The following is a 13,010-nucleotide window of genomic DNA, read 5'->3' on the forward strand; positions in this document are numbered from 1 at the left end:
CTTAGACTTCTTGAAAAGGAAGAGCAGAGGGTTCATCTACCACTCGCACGCAGCAGCATCACATTCTGGAATTGCGCTCACAATAAACTTGCCAACAGCCCAGTACAAATATTTGCCTGAAGGCTCCAATTAGAAAAGCAGAAATCATTTTAATGACTGATCCATCAAAGTAAACAAGACATAAATCCTCCTGGCAAAGTGCCTCTCTGAGACAAGAAAAATTAAAAAATCAAAAGATTACTGCTGCTATCAAAAATTTGACATAAGTGGGACAAGGAGGAGGAAAATATTTGCCATGAATGGAGGTTTAAATACAGCATTTAACTAACAGACATATCATTCTGCATCAGAAGTACAGTCTGCTCCAAATGGGGTGATTTTACTCAATTCCTTCTTGCTTGTCTTTGATGGCAACCTGGAAAACACAAACAAAAATACATGTGCTAAGAACTGTTGCTGAGCTGGAGGAGGTCAGTTTAAACGCAAGAACCACCACAAATCATCAGTGGAAATATCTACACCGTCCAAAAGAAGTAACACTAACATTAAAGTCAAAAAGTATTTGTAAAAGTGGTGCCCTATTACCTTTTACCAGCACACAGGCAGTATCATACTCATAGACCCCCCAGTTTTGTCTGAATAACCTTTCAGGCCACATTTAAGTTTCAAAAATCGGAGGCTAAATAACTACAATTGCACAGTTGAGCAAAAGCGATGAGAAGTGGTCCAAAAAAAAAGAAAAATATGGTCCCAGAGTTTTGGTGGGAGAAGAGGTTGTAAGAATAGCAAATTGTTTTCTACACTATTAAGGCTGTAAAGAAACCAATGCTGACCATCTAGGGAATTACAGAGCACCCTGGGCACACAAATAATCCTTCAGCACAGCCAGACTGCCCTGTGCCTGGACAGGAGCTGAGTGACCTGGTGCTGCTTGGCTTTGATTAATTTATTGACCTGAAATAGCAGCTTTAAGATAATACTACATCTCCCTTCACTTAACTTTTACTTTTTAACTTTTAATTGCAAGGATCTCAAATATTTTAAAGAAAAAAAGAAGCCAGCATACCCTGAACCTCTCCTCGAGGAGGGAGAGCTCGCTGATGAGGTCGGTGATGGCGTTGGTGAAAGCTTCCTGGGGGCTGTAATCAGGGGTGGTCTGGACGCGGATGATGATTTTGTGTTCCAGCGGGTGCGGGACCTTGTACCCTGCAAATAACACCTGGGGGTCTTTCAGTAACTGCCTGGAATAGAAGAGCAGTGAAGAATGACCACATAGCGCAAATGAAAATGGGGATTATGTTATAAAATAATTTAAAAGCCATGTTTCCCATAGGCTTTGTCATCATAATTTCAAACTGGGCTCTATGAATGTGTGGAGCCTGTTTCCTCATTTTCAGGGGCGGAGTTGCTTTGCTCTGACAGCTACCACAAGTTTTTCAGGCAAAAAAGAATTTTTAAAAAGCCCCAAGCCCCCTCAAAATGTACTAAATGTACTCACGACTTGATGATGTTCCCCAGCGTGTGGTCCTCCTTGTTGATGGTGAACAGGCAGGCGTTGGGCACCTTCGTGTCCTTGTTGATGGTGATCCTGGGCGGATACAGACAGGTCGTTACCGCAGCGCCTCAGGGAGCGGCTGCCCCGACCCACACAGCCCGGAGGCCGCGGGGGAGCCGCGGGGGCACCATACGGGGTTCCCGGTGTCCCCCTCCCGGCCCCAGCAGGGTCTGTGTCCCGCCCCCCGCCGCCGCTCACTTCTTCTCGCCCTCGAAGAGCAGGAACGACTCGAAGGCCGGAGGCGCGTTCATCCCGCCGCCGCCGCTCGCCCCGCCGTTGCTATGGCGCCCGTCGCGTCACTTCCGCTCGCTTCCTGCGGCGACAGCGCCCCCTGGCGAGCGGGAGGGCTCGGCGCAGGGTCGCTCCCCAGGAACGTCACCAGCGGGGCTACCGGTGATGTCATCGGTGATGTCACCGGTGACGCCATGAGGACCGGTGACACCATGAGGACTAGAGCCACCAGAGGCGGGCGCCAGCCCAACCGCCAGTGACGCCGCCAGCAGGGCCACCAGTGGTGTCACCAGTGACACCATGTGGCAGCACCAGTGGGATCAGCACCAAAACCGTCAATGTTTCTACCACCCTGTTGCTGCCACCAGTGATGTGAGGAGCACCAACACTAGTGACACCATCAGCAAGACCCCCAGCAGAACCATCAGTGATGTCACCAGTGTCACCATCGGTGCCACCACCAGTGCTGCCACCAGCAACACCACCATCAGAAATGGCACCAGGAGAGCCATCAGTGTCACTAATGCTACCATGACCATTTGCCACCATGCACCATCACCAATGCTGCCACCAGTGCCACCACCAGCAGAACCACCAGTGCCACCAGCAGAGCTTTGGCCAGTCCCCAACCCAGCACTGCCCCCCAAGCCACCAGTGCCCATCCCCATGTCCAGCAGTGTCCCCACCAGAGATGGACAGGACAGGGCTGCAGGATACAAAGTGCTTTTATTGCCACCACTGTGGTCCTCAAGACATGGGAACCCTGACCCCCCAGAAGGACACTGGGCCCCTCATGTCTGCAGCTGCAGCAGGGCAGGGGCCGGGGGGGCCGGGGGCTGTGCCAGGCGGTGACATTGCTCCAGGTCCCCCAGCACGCCCAAGAGCCGGCTCAGCCCCTCGGGCAGGGGGACACCTGTCGAGGGGGAACAGTGAGACCGCAATATCCCCCAAGGAGGGGGCACCCAACCACCACAGTGGCCCCCAACACCCTGGGGATGTGTCCTAACCAGAGCATTCCCAATGGGGTCCCCCGAATCCCCCCCACCCCACTCCTACCTTCACCCATGGGGCCATTTTGGGCATCTTCGGGTTCCAGCAGCTCCCAGTACTTTTCCCTGGGGGAGGCAATAGGGAGGTCCTCAGCAGGTGGAAGGGGGGTGGAGGGGGGTGCAGTGGGGTTACCACAGGGTGGGGTCTCACCTGAGGGTCCCCCGGAGGCCGAGGAGGTGGTGGAAGAGGCGCTGAGCCTCCGTGGCAGGGTCCAGGGGGTCACTCCATTCCTGCAGCGTGACACCATGGTGGGTCCGGTCACAGCCCGGCCCTGCAGGACAACGGGGCTCACAGTGGCAGGGGGGACCACAGGGGCACCCCCACGGGAGTCCCGGGTGCCCCTCCCGGTACCTGTCCTTTCCCTTTGGTGGCAGCAGCTCCACTTGTCCCCACGGAACACACCGGGGTGGTAGGCGCGGAGCACACGGGGGTTGTTGACGCACACCTTGCGCAGCGCCGACAGCCACTGGTTCAGCTCATTGACGCACTGGGGACAGCGGTGAGGGGTGTCACAGCCTGTGACACCCCTGCGGGGGGTGTCTGTCCCCGGTCCCCGTCCCACCTTGCACTGGAGGTACGCCGTCTCCTGCTGCCCGCCCGCGTCAACATAGACCACCTGCATGACATGGGCGCTCCCAAAGCTCTTCTCCTCCACCTTCTCAGCGGCCAGGATGTCACCCAGGGCAATGGCACCACTACGCTGGTGGGGACACACACACAGGGGGTCAGTGCCACCTCGCTGCCACCCCCACCGCCCCCCAGCACCCCCTTACCTCTGCACCGGGGCTCTTGCCGAAGCTGAGGGTGTCCCCACTGAGGCAGAAGTGCAGCTTCTTGGCGGCGGTGGCCAGCACTGGCCCCTTGCCCCGCGTCTTGTGGACGAAGAGCAGCCCCTCCTTCACCACCGTGGTGGGGGGGACTGGTGGCTGCCCCTCACCTTCCTCCTTCTCCTCTTGTTCCATGCCCACCAGCCGGGTGATGAAGTCCTTCATGAGGGCGATGCCCTGCTGCAGGGCAGGCAGCAGCGGGGCCAGCCAGGTCTCCTTGGCCCGTCCGGCCGCCGGCTCCATGTTGCCCACCAGCTGGACGGCCTGGAGACCCCCGGAGACAACAGTGTCACCAGCCTTCCCCAATGGGAAGCACCCCAAAAACCCCACGTGGGTGACACCACCTCTCTCCCCACGTCCTCCCCATCCCACCTTGGCCAGCAGCAGCAGCGTGCGGCTGGTACGTGCGTCGGCGTGTGTCTCCCGCAGGTGGAAGAGCTTGGGGGTCATGATGGCTGGCGAGAAGAACCGGAGGCAGAGGAAGCTGGTGATGGCCACGAACTTGGTGTGCTGCAGCCAACAGAGGTGGGGGGAGATGTGTGAGCGTCTGTCCCAACGCAGGACATCCCTCATACATTGATGGGATGGGGGGCTGGTTTCAGCACCAGGGATGCTGTTTGGGTGCAGCATGGCCCTGCTGTCCCCCTGCACCCATCCCTGGGGGGCTTCCCCCATACCCAAGAGGGGAACCCAAAGCTGGGGATTACACCCCTGTCTCCTGGGGATGTCCCCATTTGACCCACAGTCCATCCCCCACCGCAGCCCGACCTGGTGCTGTGGGAAGCGCTCCCCGACGCGGTGGAAGAGCTGCCGGAACACGGCGCGGATGACGGGCGGACATGCGGGGGCTGATCTGCTAATGGCGTCCAGCAGCTCATCCAAGTAGGACTGGAGGTACTGCCGGCCCTGCTCGATCACCTCACCCTCCGTCTGCACCCGGTGCAGCCCTGAGCACCTGCGGGCACCGGCTCCATCAGCCCTACAGCCAGAGCCCCCCTGCCCCACCGCCCCACACGCCCCTTACCCGACATCTTTGATCTCCACCTTGCTGGGGTCCAGCTCCACGTACTTCTTCTCCTCAAACACACGGGTGATGGTGGGTCCCAGGACGGCGTGCAGGTATGGCATTCCTGTCACCTGCCGAGGGACCATGACAGGGGGCACAGCCACAGGTTTGGCACCAAACACCCCCAGACTCCTTGATGAAGGATTTTCTCCAACCCCCCAGCCCCAGGGGAAGATGCGGCCCCACCAGCGCTCCCCCTGGGGAACCAGCCCCACTGGGGACAGCCCAGAGCCAGGGTGACCTTGTAAGAGCAGGTTTTGGTCAGCACAGCACCTTGAGGAACGACTCCATCGATTTCGAGGCCAGGGAGTTGCTCCGGAACAAAGTGTTGGGCTCGCCTGCAAAACGGGAAAAGGTCTGTGGCTGCAGGATGGCCCCAGCTCACCCACCAGGCAGCTGCCACCATGGGGGGGTCTACAGGGGCTCTGCCCTCCACCCCCATCCACATCCATGAGAGCTGTGGGGATTTCCAAACCTCAAACCACCCGCCCCTCCCCCAAACTCCGCCCGCGAGTTGCTTGGGATGAACCCAACAGGTTCTCAGCCAGAGCACAGTGTGACAGCCGAACCTCAGCTATCACCCCAAAAAATCACCACACAAGGTCCTGGAGGTTTTGCAGCCCCAGGAGATGGTTGGAAGCCTCCAGCTCCACTCCAGCCTTACAGGGCTTGGCCAGCTCCAGCTCAAAGAGCAAGTCCAGGTACTCCTTGACCAGCCCTTGGCCCAGGAAGAGTTTGACCAAGTTGACGGCGACCTCCTGCCGGCACTCGGCTGTGATGGTTTCATCCAGGAGGGTGACCAGGTGAACTTGGCCATCCTGGTGGGGAGAAGCACCACGATGTGACCCTGGCAGAGAGCCAGAGGAAGGTGGGTGCCCCATCAGGGTTTCATGTGGACCCCTCACCTGGCGCCCCAACTTCACCTCCTGGCACAGGAGCTGGACCAGGGGCTGGTAGCAGGGGGAGGGCAGCACCGTCTCATCCCGCAGCCTCACCTGCAGCTGCAGCGAGCCCAGGCTGCCTCGGTGCCTGCAGGAGCATGGGGAGGGGAGGGTGGGTGTGGGTGCATGAATGAATGGATGGGTGAAGTGCTCCACCAAGCAAAAGGTGGCTCAACAGCCAGGGAGAGCCTGAGTGGGCAGGAGGGGCTGCCCTGCACTTGCCCCCCGCCCCAGACAAGGGCATTTCCAGGAGCTGCCCCTCCAAAGGGCTGATGCTTCCCAAATCCCCCTCCCCAAGGGCACTGGAGAGACCCTGGACATCCACCCCCAGCACACTCTGGTGCCAACACTCACTCGTCCTCCCTTGGCTTGGACTTGTCCGGCCACAGCCTGAACCAGCCCTCCTCCTGCCCAGCCGCCTCCAGCCCCTGGACGCTGAACACCACCTGTGATGGGAGGGCAGGAGGGGTCGGGTAGGCAGCCGGGCAGACCCCCGGCAGCGGTGATGGGATCTGGGACTCACCTTGCCCAGGAAATCGTTCCTGCCAACAAGGTCCCAGTCCCAGACCTCCACGCACAGCTTCTCCTCAGTGGGCTCGGCCAGCTCGAACTCGAAGGTCTCGTTCCAGCGGGGGTAGCAGGATTTCTTGACCACCTGTGACGGCAACAGCTTCATCCCCCACCTCGCTGAGTGGATCCCACCCTCCCTGGGGACACCAGGTGATACTCACAGCACTCTCCTGTGCCTTCCCATTGTAGCGCAGGCGAACAAAGGGGTCGGAGGCACCATTGCGATCCTTCCTGGCCAAATCCCTGTGGAGAAGAGGGGGAATTTGCCAGGAACCTCCCAAAATACCTACAGGCACCCATGGCACCCCTCGGTTCCCCAACATCTCAAGGTGCAAGCCCTAAAGCCCAGCAGAGGAGGTGGACCCTGCCCCAGGACCCCCACCAGTTGGGTGGTGGGGAAGATGCTCTGAACCCACAGGCAGATAATGGAGAAGACTCTGATGCAATGGGGAAACTGAGTCACAGAGCAGCCAGGACTCGCCGTATGTGTCCCAGTTGCACACACAGCCCCCTGCCACCCCCGTGTCCCCCCCTCACCTGGCTTCCAGCACAGTGCAGCGCAGCAGCCGCCGGCCGCCCTGGCTCCCCTGGACCTCCACCCGCAGATGGATCTCCCCCTGCACCTCCTCATCGGGGTCCACCTCGCTGAGGCTCACCCAGCCACTGTAGCCTGTGGGAAAAGGGGGAACCCTCATGGGGGGGTCACTGAGGGGCCCTTGAGACCGGCTCCCAGCCACCCATCCCTTACCCTCGGGATGCTCCACCAGCATGTCCCGGGTGATGCAGACCTTCCCGATAACGTCATCGCGGCTGGAAAACAAAAGCTGGGAGTGGGACACGGGGTGGGGTTGGAGACTCCCGGTTCTGCCGCACCCCAGGGAGGACACCCCCCTGCTATGTGTTGCGGGAGTAGACACAGCACCCAAGTGTCCTGGGGTGGGGCCACCACAGTATGTCTGTCCCCAAGGAGAAGTTGGAAAATAACCTTGGGAAAGCACTTCACCCATTTATGTCCCAAAGCTCAAGCCAGCATAGCCAGGTGTGGATTCACTGGTGTCTACCATGGGGTCGGATATGCGGGCAGCCAACGCCACCAACCTGCGACCCCCACGCCCATCCCCACCACCCCACGGCCGAGCTGCCAATACCTGAGCGCGTCCTCATCCATGACGTAGATGGAGACGCTGTGGAAGGTGGGCTGGAGATGCACCTCATACTCCTCCCCCCAGAATGGGGACAGCGTCTTCCACACAGTGGTAGTCCTGTGGGGCCAGTGGTACTGGTGACAAGGGACACAGGCACTCCCCAGCCCTGGGAGCTCCCCAGCGTTCGGTGACACATGGCTGGGGGCAGCACCCGTGGTTTTGAACCTTCAGCTGGGGCAGTGAATGGGTCTCTGTGCCATCTTGTGGCTCTGGGCTGGCAGGACCTGGGGGTGGCTTACAGGGTTGGGGCAGTCATGAGCTGTTAGACATCATGGTCTGTGTCTGGAGGAGCAGCTCAGCCCAAAGCAGGGAATAACAGTAATAACAACAACAAGAGCAATAGTAATAAAAGAATACGAATAAAGAAAGAATAAAGAATAAGAACGAATAAGAACGAATAAGAATAATAAGAATAATAAGAACGAATAAGAATAATAAGAATAATAAGAACGAATAAGAATAATAAGAACGAATAAGAATAATAAGAATAATAAGAATAATAAGAATAATAAGAATAATAAGAATAATAAGAATAATAAGTGTGCAGCAGTGTGGATGGAGGAATACGTCAGGAACCAGGTGTGCCGGCAGGTTTGGGGACCAGCCAGGGACACGGTGTCACTGACCTGATGATGGCCTCATCGTCGATCTTCACAATGCAGTACGGGTCGCTGCTCCCTGTGCTGGAAGGACACGGCATGGTTCTGTCAGCACTGCCAGCTGCCCCCCCGGGCCCCTGTCCCAACCCCACAGGGCTGTCATGGTGACCAAAGCCTTCAGCCCTGGAAAACCCCCACACAGAAGGGGGACCTTGCAGGTGCCGCTTGTAGGGACACCCCAGGGCTATGGGGGTACAGGGACACCCCCAGATGCCAGCAGCTGTGGTGGGTGGATTTGGCCACGGCTGCAGGCGCCTGGTGACCCCAGCTTTGCTCCCAGCCTGGGGAAACACATCCCTGAGTGTGTCCGGCCACCGGATCCTGCTGGCAGCTTAAAGTGGCTTTTCTCTTCCAAATAGGAAGACAAAGAACAAACAAAAGCCACCCATTCCCCAAAACGGCTCCAGCCACCCACAGCCCCATTGCACACACCAGGAGCAGGGCCACAGCAGCTCCTGGGGTGCACCCAGAGCCTCTACACCTGACACCTCCATAGGGACAGGGACATCCCTGGGGACACCCCTGGTGATGCAGAGGGTGTGAAGCACGTGTCACAGCAGCCATGGGCTGTTGGCAGCTGCCACAATGCTCTGACTCTGCTTCCTCCCCGGGGACAACTCGAGTTATTGCTCTGGTGCGCTGCTGCCAAAAAAACACAAATCACCATTTTACAGTTTATTGCCCCAGGTCATTAGAACAGAGGTGACTCAGCTGCAGGCAGGAGTGGGGGCTCTGGCCAGAGGCAGGACCCAGGTGCCAAGAGGGTGGGAGGTTATGGTTCCTGTCCTGCTCTGAGCAGTTTGTCCTTAACACCGGTCCCGGCAGCATTCATCAACCAGATGCGAGTCCCCCAGAAAAATGTGGGAGCACATGGATGGGGGTTTGGGGTCCCCAAGCACAGAACAATTGCCCTTCTCAAAACTGGGGAGGCTGAGAGCCAATTCTTGGGGGGATTAAAAGGGTTTGGAGGGGTTATACAGGATTGGGGGCCCTCTGCTCTGCAAAACAAAGCTCAGGGGGGTGTTCTCCAGGCTGTGCATCCCAGGCACTGCACTGGCACCCCAGCCACACGCAGTGCGGGCAGCGCAGGCGGGTTGCTAAGAGCAGCTCTCTGCCTGCTCCCAGTCTCCAGAGAGGTTTTTAATGCAAGCAGTGGATGAAGCATCATTAACCAGAGCTTGCTGCTGACATTTCCTGCCTTACGCAAACCATCAAGCAGGCAGGGAGCACACAGGCAGAAAGAGAACATCTGCCCACCTGAGCCGTGCCCAGCAACCCTGGGCAAGCTGAACTCAAGTCTGAGATGGGAGCTGACTTGACACCAGCAGCATAAAAATCCCCATCCCCAATACGGGGACGTTTTGAGCGCACGGGCTGCTCCATGTCCCCTGGGATGCAGAGTACCACAAAGCCACCCTCGCAGCACTGGAGCATCGCGTGCTCTGGGGATTAAAATACAGGATGGGCAAAATCCATCCCCCACAGGCTGCAGGAGCAGCTGCAGCGGTGCCTTAGCTGCTGGGGACCCTGTGATCTGTGTCAGTGGGGACAAATCCCCACAGCAAAGGCTGAAGGGAACGCAGCACTGCAGGGGGTGACATTGTCTGCACGGCATTGCCGTCCCTGCGCACAGCCTGGGAGGCATCAGGGGAAGAGTTTTATAAAGCTCCACGGCTTCCAGCGGGCACTGGGCATCCTGCTGCCGCCTACGCTGAGCGTGGCTGGGGGTTTGGTGCAGGGGAAGGAGCTAGGAAAGGGGAAGGCTGGGCTTTCGAAAGAGGAAATGAAGACTGAAGCTTTAAAGATTGATAGAACAGTATAAATGTTTAGGTTAGGAGGAAATAAAAATGTGTGTTCCCTGCTGCTACCCATCCCAGCAGGCAGCACTGGGGGCTGAGGCACTGAGTTTAGCAATTAAAAATTCACTGGTGGAGATGGTGGCGCCCCTTTGCCCAGCCCTAGGGAGCCGGGGTGGGGGCAATACAAGAAAATAAAGCAGCTCATTTTCCTTGTTTTCCTGTAATGAAGATGCACAGGAGGATTTTGCAGCGCTCAGCTGGGGGGCAGCTCACACTCCCACCGTGTCCTGGAGGGGGAACACAGGGGCAAAGCCCACCCAGGGCAGAGCTGGAGCTGCTGTAGCTCTTCCCTTCTGCACGGGTTTTGTCCCCGGTGTCAGGCAGTGACGTGCCGGAGGGCGAAAGCAGGAGCAGGTTTCCTGCCTCTTTATGGGCAGTTTCATGGTTTGGTGGCTGCTCGGTGCCAAACCCCGCGCGGGGCGGGCGCTGGCGGGGAAGGCAAAACAAAACAACGGCTTTTCTGCACTGGGAAGAGGTGGGAGAACCCCGGGCACAGCGGTGGGGGCTGCTGCTGGTACCAGGGGAGTCACAAACCACAGCAACATCGGCCAAACCCGGGGGCTCCACGGGGGTTTGGGGAGCCCCATCAGCCATGGGTGGCTGCAAGCAGAGTCGAACCTGCGAACACAGCCGGGGTCACCACTGACACCCCGCAGATGGGTTTCTCCGCGGGGGAAGACGGTGACGATCCCAAGGCGGTGCCAGGGCAAGGCGGAGGAATCGAACCTCACAAGCCCCCGGCCGCAGGGGAGGGGGGCGGCGGTCAGACGCGGTCAAGGTCAGGGGCAGGATCCAGCGCTCGGGTTTCCCTCCCCGCCGGGGCAGCCGCCCCCCCGCCCACAGCCACGTCCCAAAGCCTCCGATCTGGAAGGTGTTGCAGGGACCTGCTGTGCAGCAACACGTTCTCCTGAAAAAAATAGAGACTCCCAAAAAGCAGAGCTTCCTAAAAAAAACAGAGCCTCCCCACGCTGGTTCGAGCTCCCGCAGGGAGTTATGCCGAGGGATTTAAAAATCAGGCCCCGAAGCATGGGATTTAAAAAGAAAAAAAAAAAAGTCATGTTTCTTTCCTTGCTTATCCTCTTTTTCCATGACGGCTGTGGGGATTTTTGCTGGTTTTCCGGCAGCCCTGGCTCTGCCTGGCTGCGGAGCGCTCCTCAACAGCCCCCAGCTGCCGTCCCCTTGTCCCACCCCAACACTGTCCCCACATCCCACCCCATAAGGATCAGAGCCATGAGGAAAATGCCGAGACACGCGGGCAGCCCTTGGGGGGCTGCCAGGGAGGGAAAGCCCAACCAGAGGGGCTGCCAGCCGAGCTCCCTGGACCGCAGCCAGGTGGGCTTGAGCCAGGGCTGGGAGTGGAGCGGGGACAGGATGGCTGTGCCAGGGGGTGCTGCTTCATGTCTGGTCCCTGCAAAGGACCCAGCTGCAGGAGTGAGGGGGTGCATGGTGGGGCCAGCCCTGCCCCATGGCAGCATAGAAGGAGCTCCCCAAAGTGGGAGCACTTCTTGGGGTACCCCAAAGAACTGCTGGGGACATCACACAGCACTGGGTGCACCTGGGAGGGAACCTCAAAGCCATCATGGGGGGTGTCCCCAAATCAGGAGGGACACCACAGCACTCCTGAGAGAGTCCCCAAAGCACTGAGAACTGCTGGGGGCACCTGAAGTCACCCCGGAGGCAACCTCCAAAGTAAAGGGCATCCCAAAGGCACCCTGGGGAGAACCCCCAAAGTATAGGCACTGCTGGGGGGACGCCCAAACCCACCCTGGGAAGAACCCCCAATGCAAGGGGACCCCAAAGCCAGCCTGGAGGGAACCCCCAAAGCACAAGTACTGCTGGGGGGACCTCAGGCCATTCTGAAGGAGCCTCCAAAGCAGGTGGGACACCCCAAAGTCACACTGGGGGTGGTGTCCTCAAAGCACAGTGACCTGTTGTGGACGCAGCCCACAGCACTCCTGAGGCCAGGGGACTCCCTCCAGAGTGTCCCCCCCTCGACCCCTCCCGGTCCCCCGGGGACACTCACATGTCCTTAGCGGGCAGGTTCCTGCCCTCCACGATGCGGATGGAGAGCGCACTCCGCCGAGCCATGGTGGGGGGAAATACCGGGGAGGTAACGGAGCGCAGCCGCTGAGCCTCGAACCGGCGTCCTGCCGACCCCTCGCCCATGTGCGGACCGGCGCCGCCGGACGTCAATCAGCGCGCTGGGCGGGGAAAGGGGCGGGGCCTGAATTCCTTCCCCGACGGCGATTGGGTGATTATATATGCCGTTTTCTAAGGGGTGGAGCCTGAGCGAGAGTGGGCGGGGCCGGAGCGGAATGGGGCGGGGCCGAGGCGGAATTGGGCGGGGCCGAGGCGGAGTCGCTCCGGAGCGGGTCCCGCCGGGGGACGGGGACTCCCCCCGCGGCGGTGGGGGTCGCCCTCTCGGTCCGGCTCAGCCCCGGGGACCGGCCGCGGCCCCAGGGCGGTGCAGCCCGGGGTTCTCAGCCCGGCCCCCCGCCTGGGTTGGTAATTAAGGTAATTAAGAACCGGACCCACCTCCTGCCCTCCGTCCCCCCCGAACCTGGGGGTTGCAGCCCCCGGCCCAGCACTGTCTGTTCCTCACTGCCCTGTGCCTCAAACCCCACCTTTTGTTTGGCGTTTGTACCTTTTTTCATTTTTTTAAGCACTGCAGCCCCCCCGAAGGGAGTGGTGGCATTTCTGGGGGACTTGGTACCATAAATACAGGGGAGGGGAGGCAACGGACCCCTCCTGCGGGACCCGGGCTCAAGGACTTTCCCAGCACCCAAAGCTGGGGCTCAGGGCTGTGCTGGCAGACACCAGCGGTCCTTGGCATTTGTGCCTGACTGCCGTGGGGACATGGCGGGGACATGATAGGAACATGGCAGGGACATGCTGGGGACACACTGCCCCGTCCTGCAGCTCTGCCCCTCTGCCTCCCCCACAGAGGCAACGAGGTGCAGTCCCTGCCGCCATCACCCCTGGCTCTCCATGTGTCAGTTCCAGCCCCACACACAGTCAGGGCCACCTGTGTGACAGGGGATAAACCC

At 59.3% G+C, this 13,010-nt stretch overlaps 2 protein-coding genes across 2 annotated transcripts; both read right to left on the reverse strand.

Moving 5' to 3' along the window:
• Positions 1-129: 129 nt before the first annotated feature.
• POLR2J (RNA polymerase II subunit J) lies at positions 130-1,879 on the reverse strand. The gene is made up of 4 exons (XM_065852951.2): positions 1,754-1,879; positions 1,499-1,588; positions 1,067-1,241; positions 130-415 (listed from the first exon to the last, which is right to left on the reverse strand). Exons 1-4 carry the CDS (start codon positions 1,804-1,806, stop codon positions 380-382), a joined length of 354 nt encoding a protein of 117 aa, XP_065709023.1. The 5' UTR covers positions 1,807-1,879; the 3' UTR covers positions 130-379.
• Positions 1,880-2,512: 633 nt separating this feature from the next.
• On the reverse strand, positions 2,513-12,129 carry LOC136110025 (ras GTPase-activating protein 4-like). The gene is made up of 20 exons (XM_065853170.2): positions 11,987-12,129; positions 8,072-8,128; positions 7,389-7,502; positions 6,989-7,050; positions 6,778-6,910; positions 6,402-6,483; positions 6,194-6,325; positions 6,025-6,116; positions 5,635-5,758; positions 5,394-5,547; positions 5,003-5,067; positions 4,688-4,800; positions 4,432-4,618; positions 4,036-4,173; positions 3,610-3,927; positions 3,399-3,536; positions 3,188-3,323; positions 2,987-3,107; positions 2,843-2,901; positions 2,513-2,699 (listed from the first exon to the last, which is right to left on the reverse strand). The coding sequence occupies exons 1-20, from the start codon at positions 12,127-12,129 to the stop codon at positions 2,578-2,580; spliced, it is 2,490 nt and encodes an 829-aa protein (XP_065709242.2). The 3' UTR covers positions 2,513-2,577.
• Between the last annotated feature and the right edge of the window lie 881 nt (positions 12,130-13,010).

This window comes from Patagioenas fasciata, chromosome 19, assembly GCF_037038585.1.
Source record: "Patagioenas fasciata isolate bPatFas1 chromosome 19, bPatFas1.hap1, whole genome shotgun sequence".
Lineage (NCBI taxonomy): Eukaryota > Metazoa > Chordata > Aves > Columbiformes > Columbidae > Patagioenas > Patagioenas fasciata.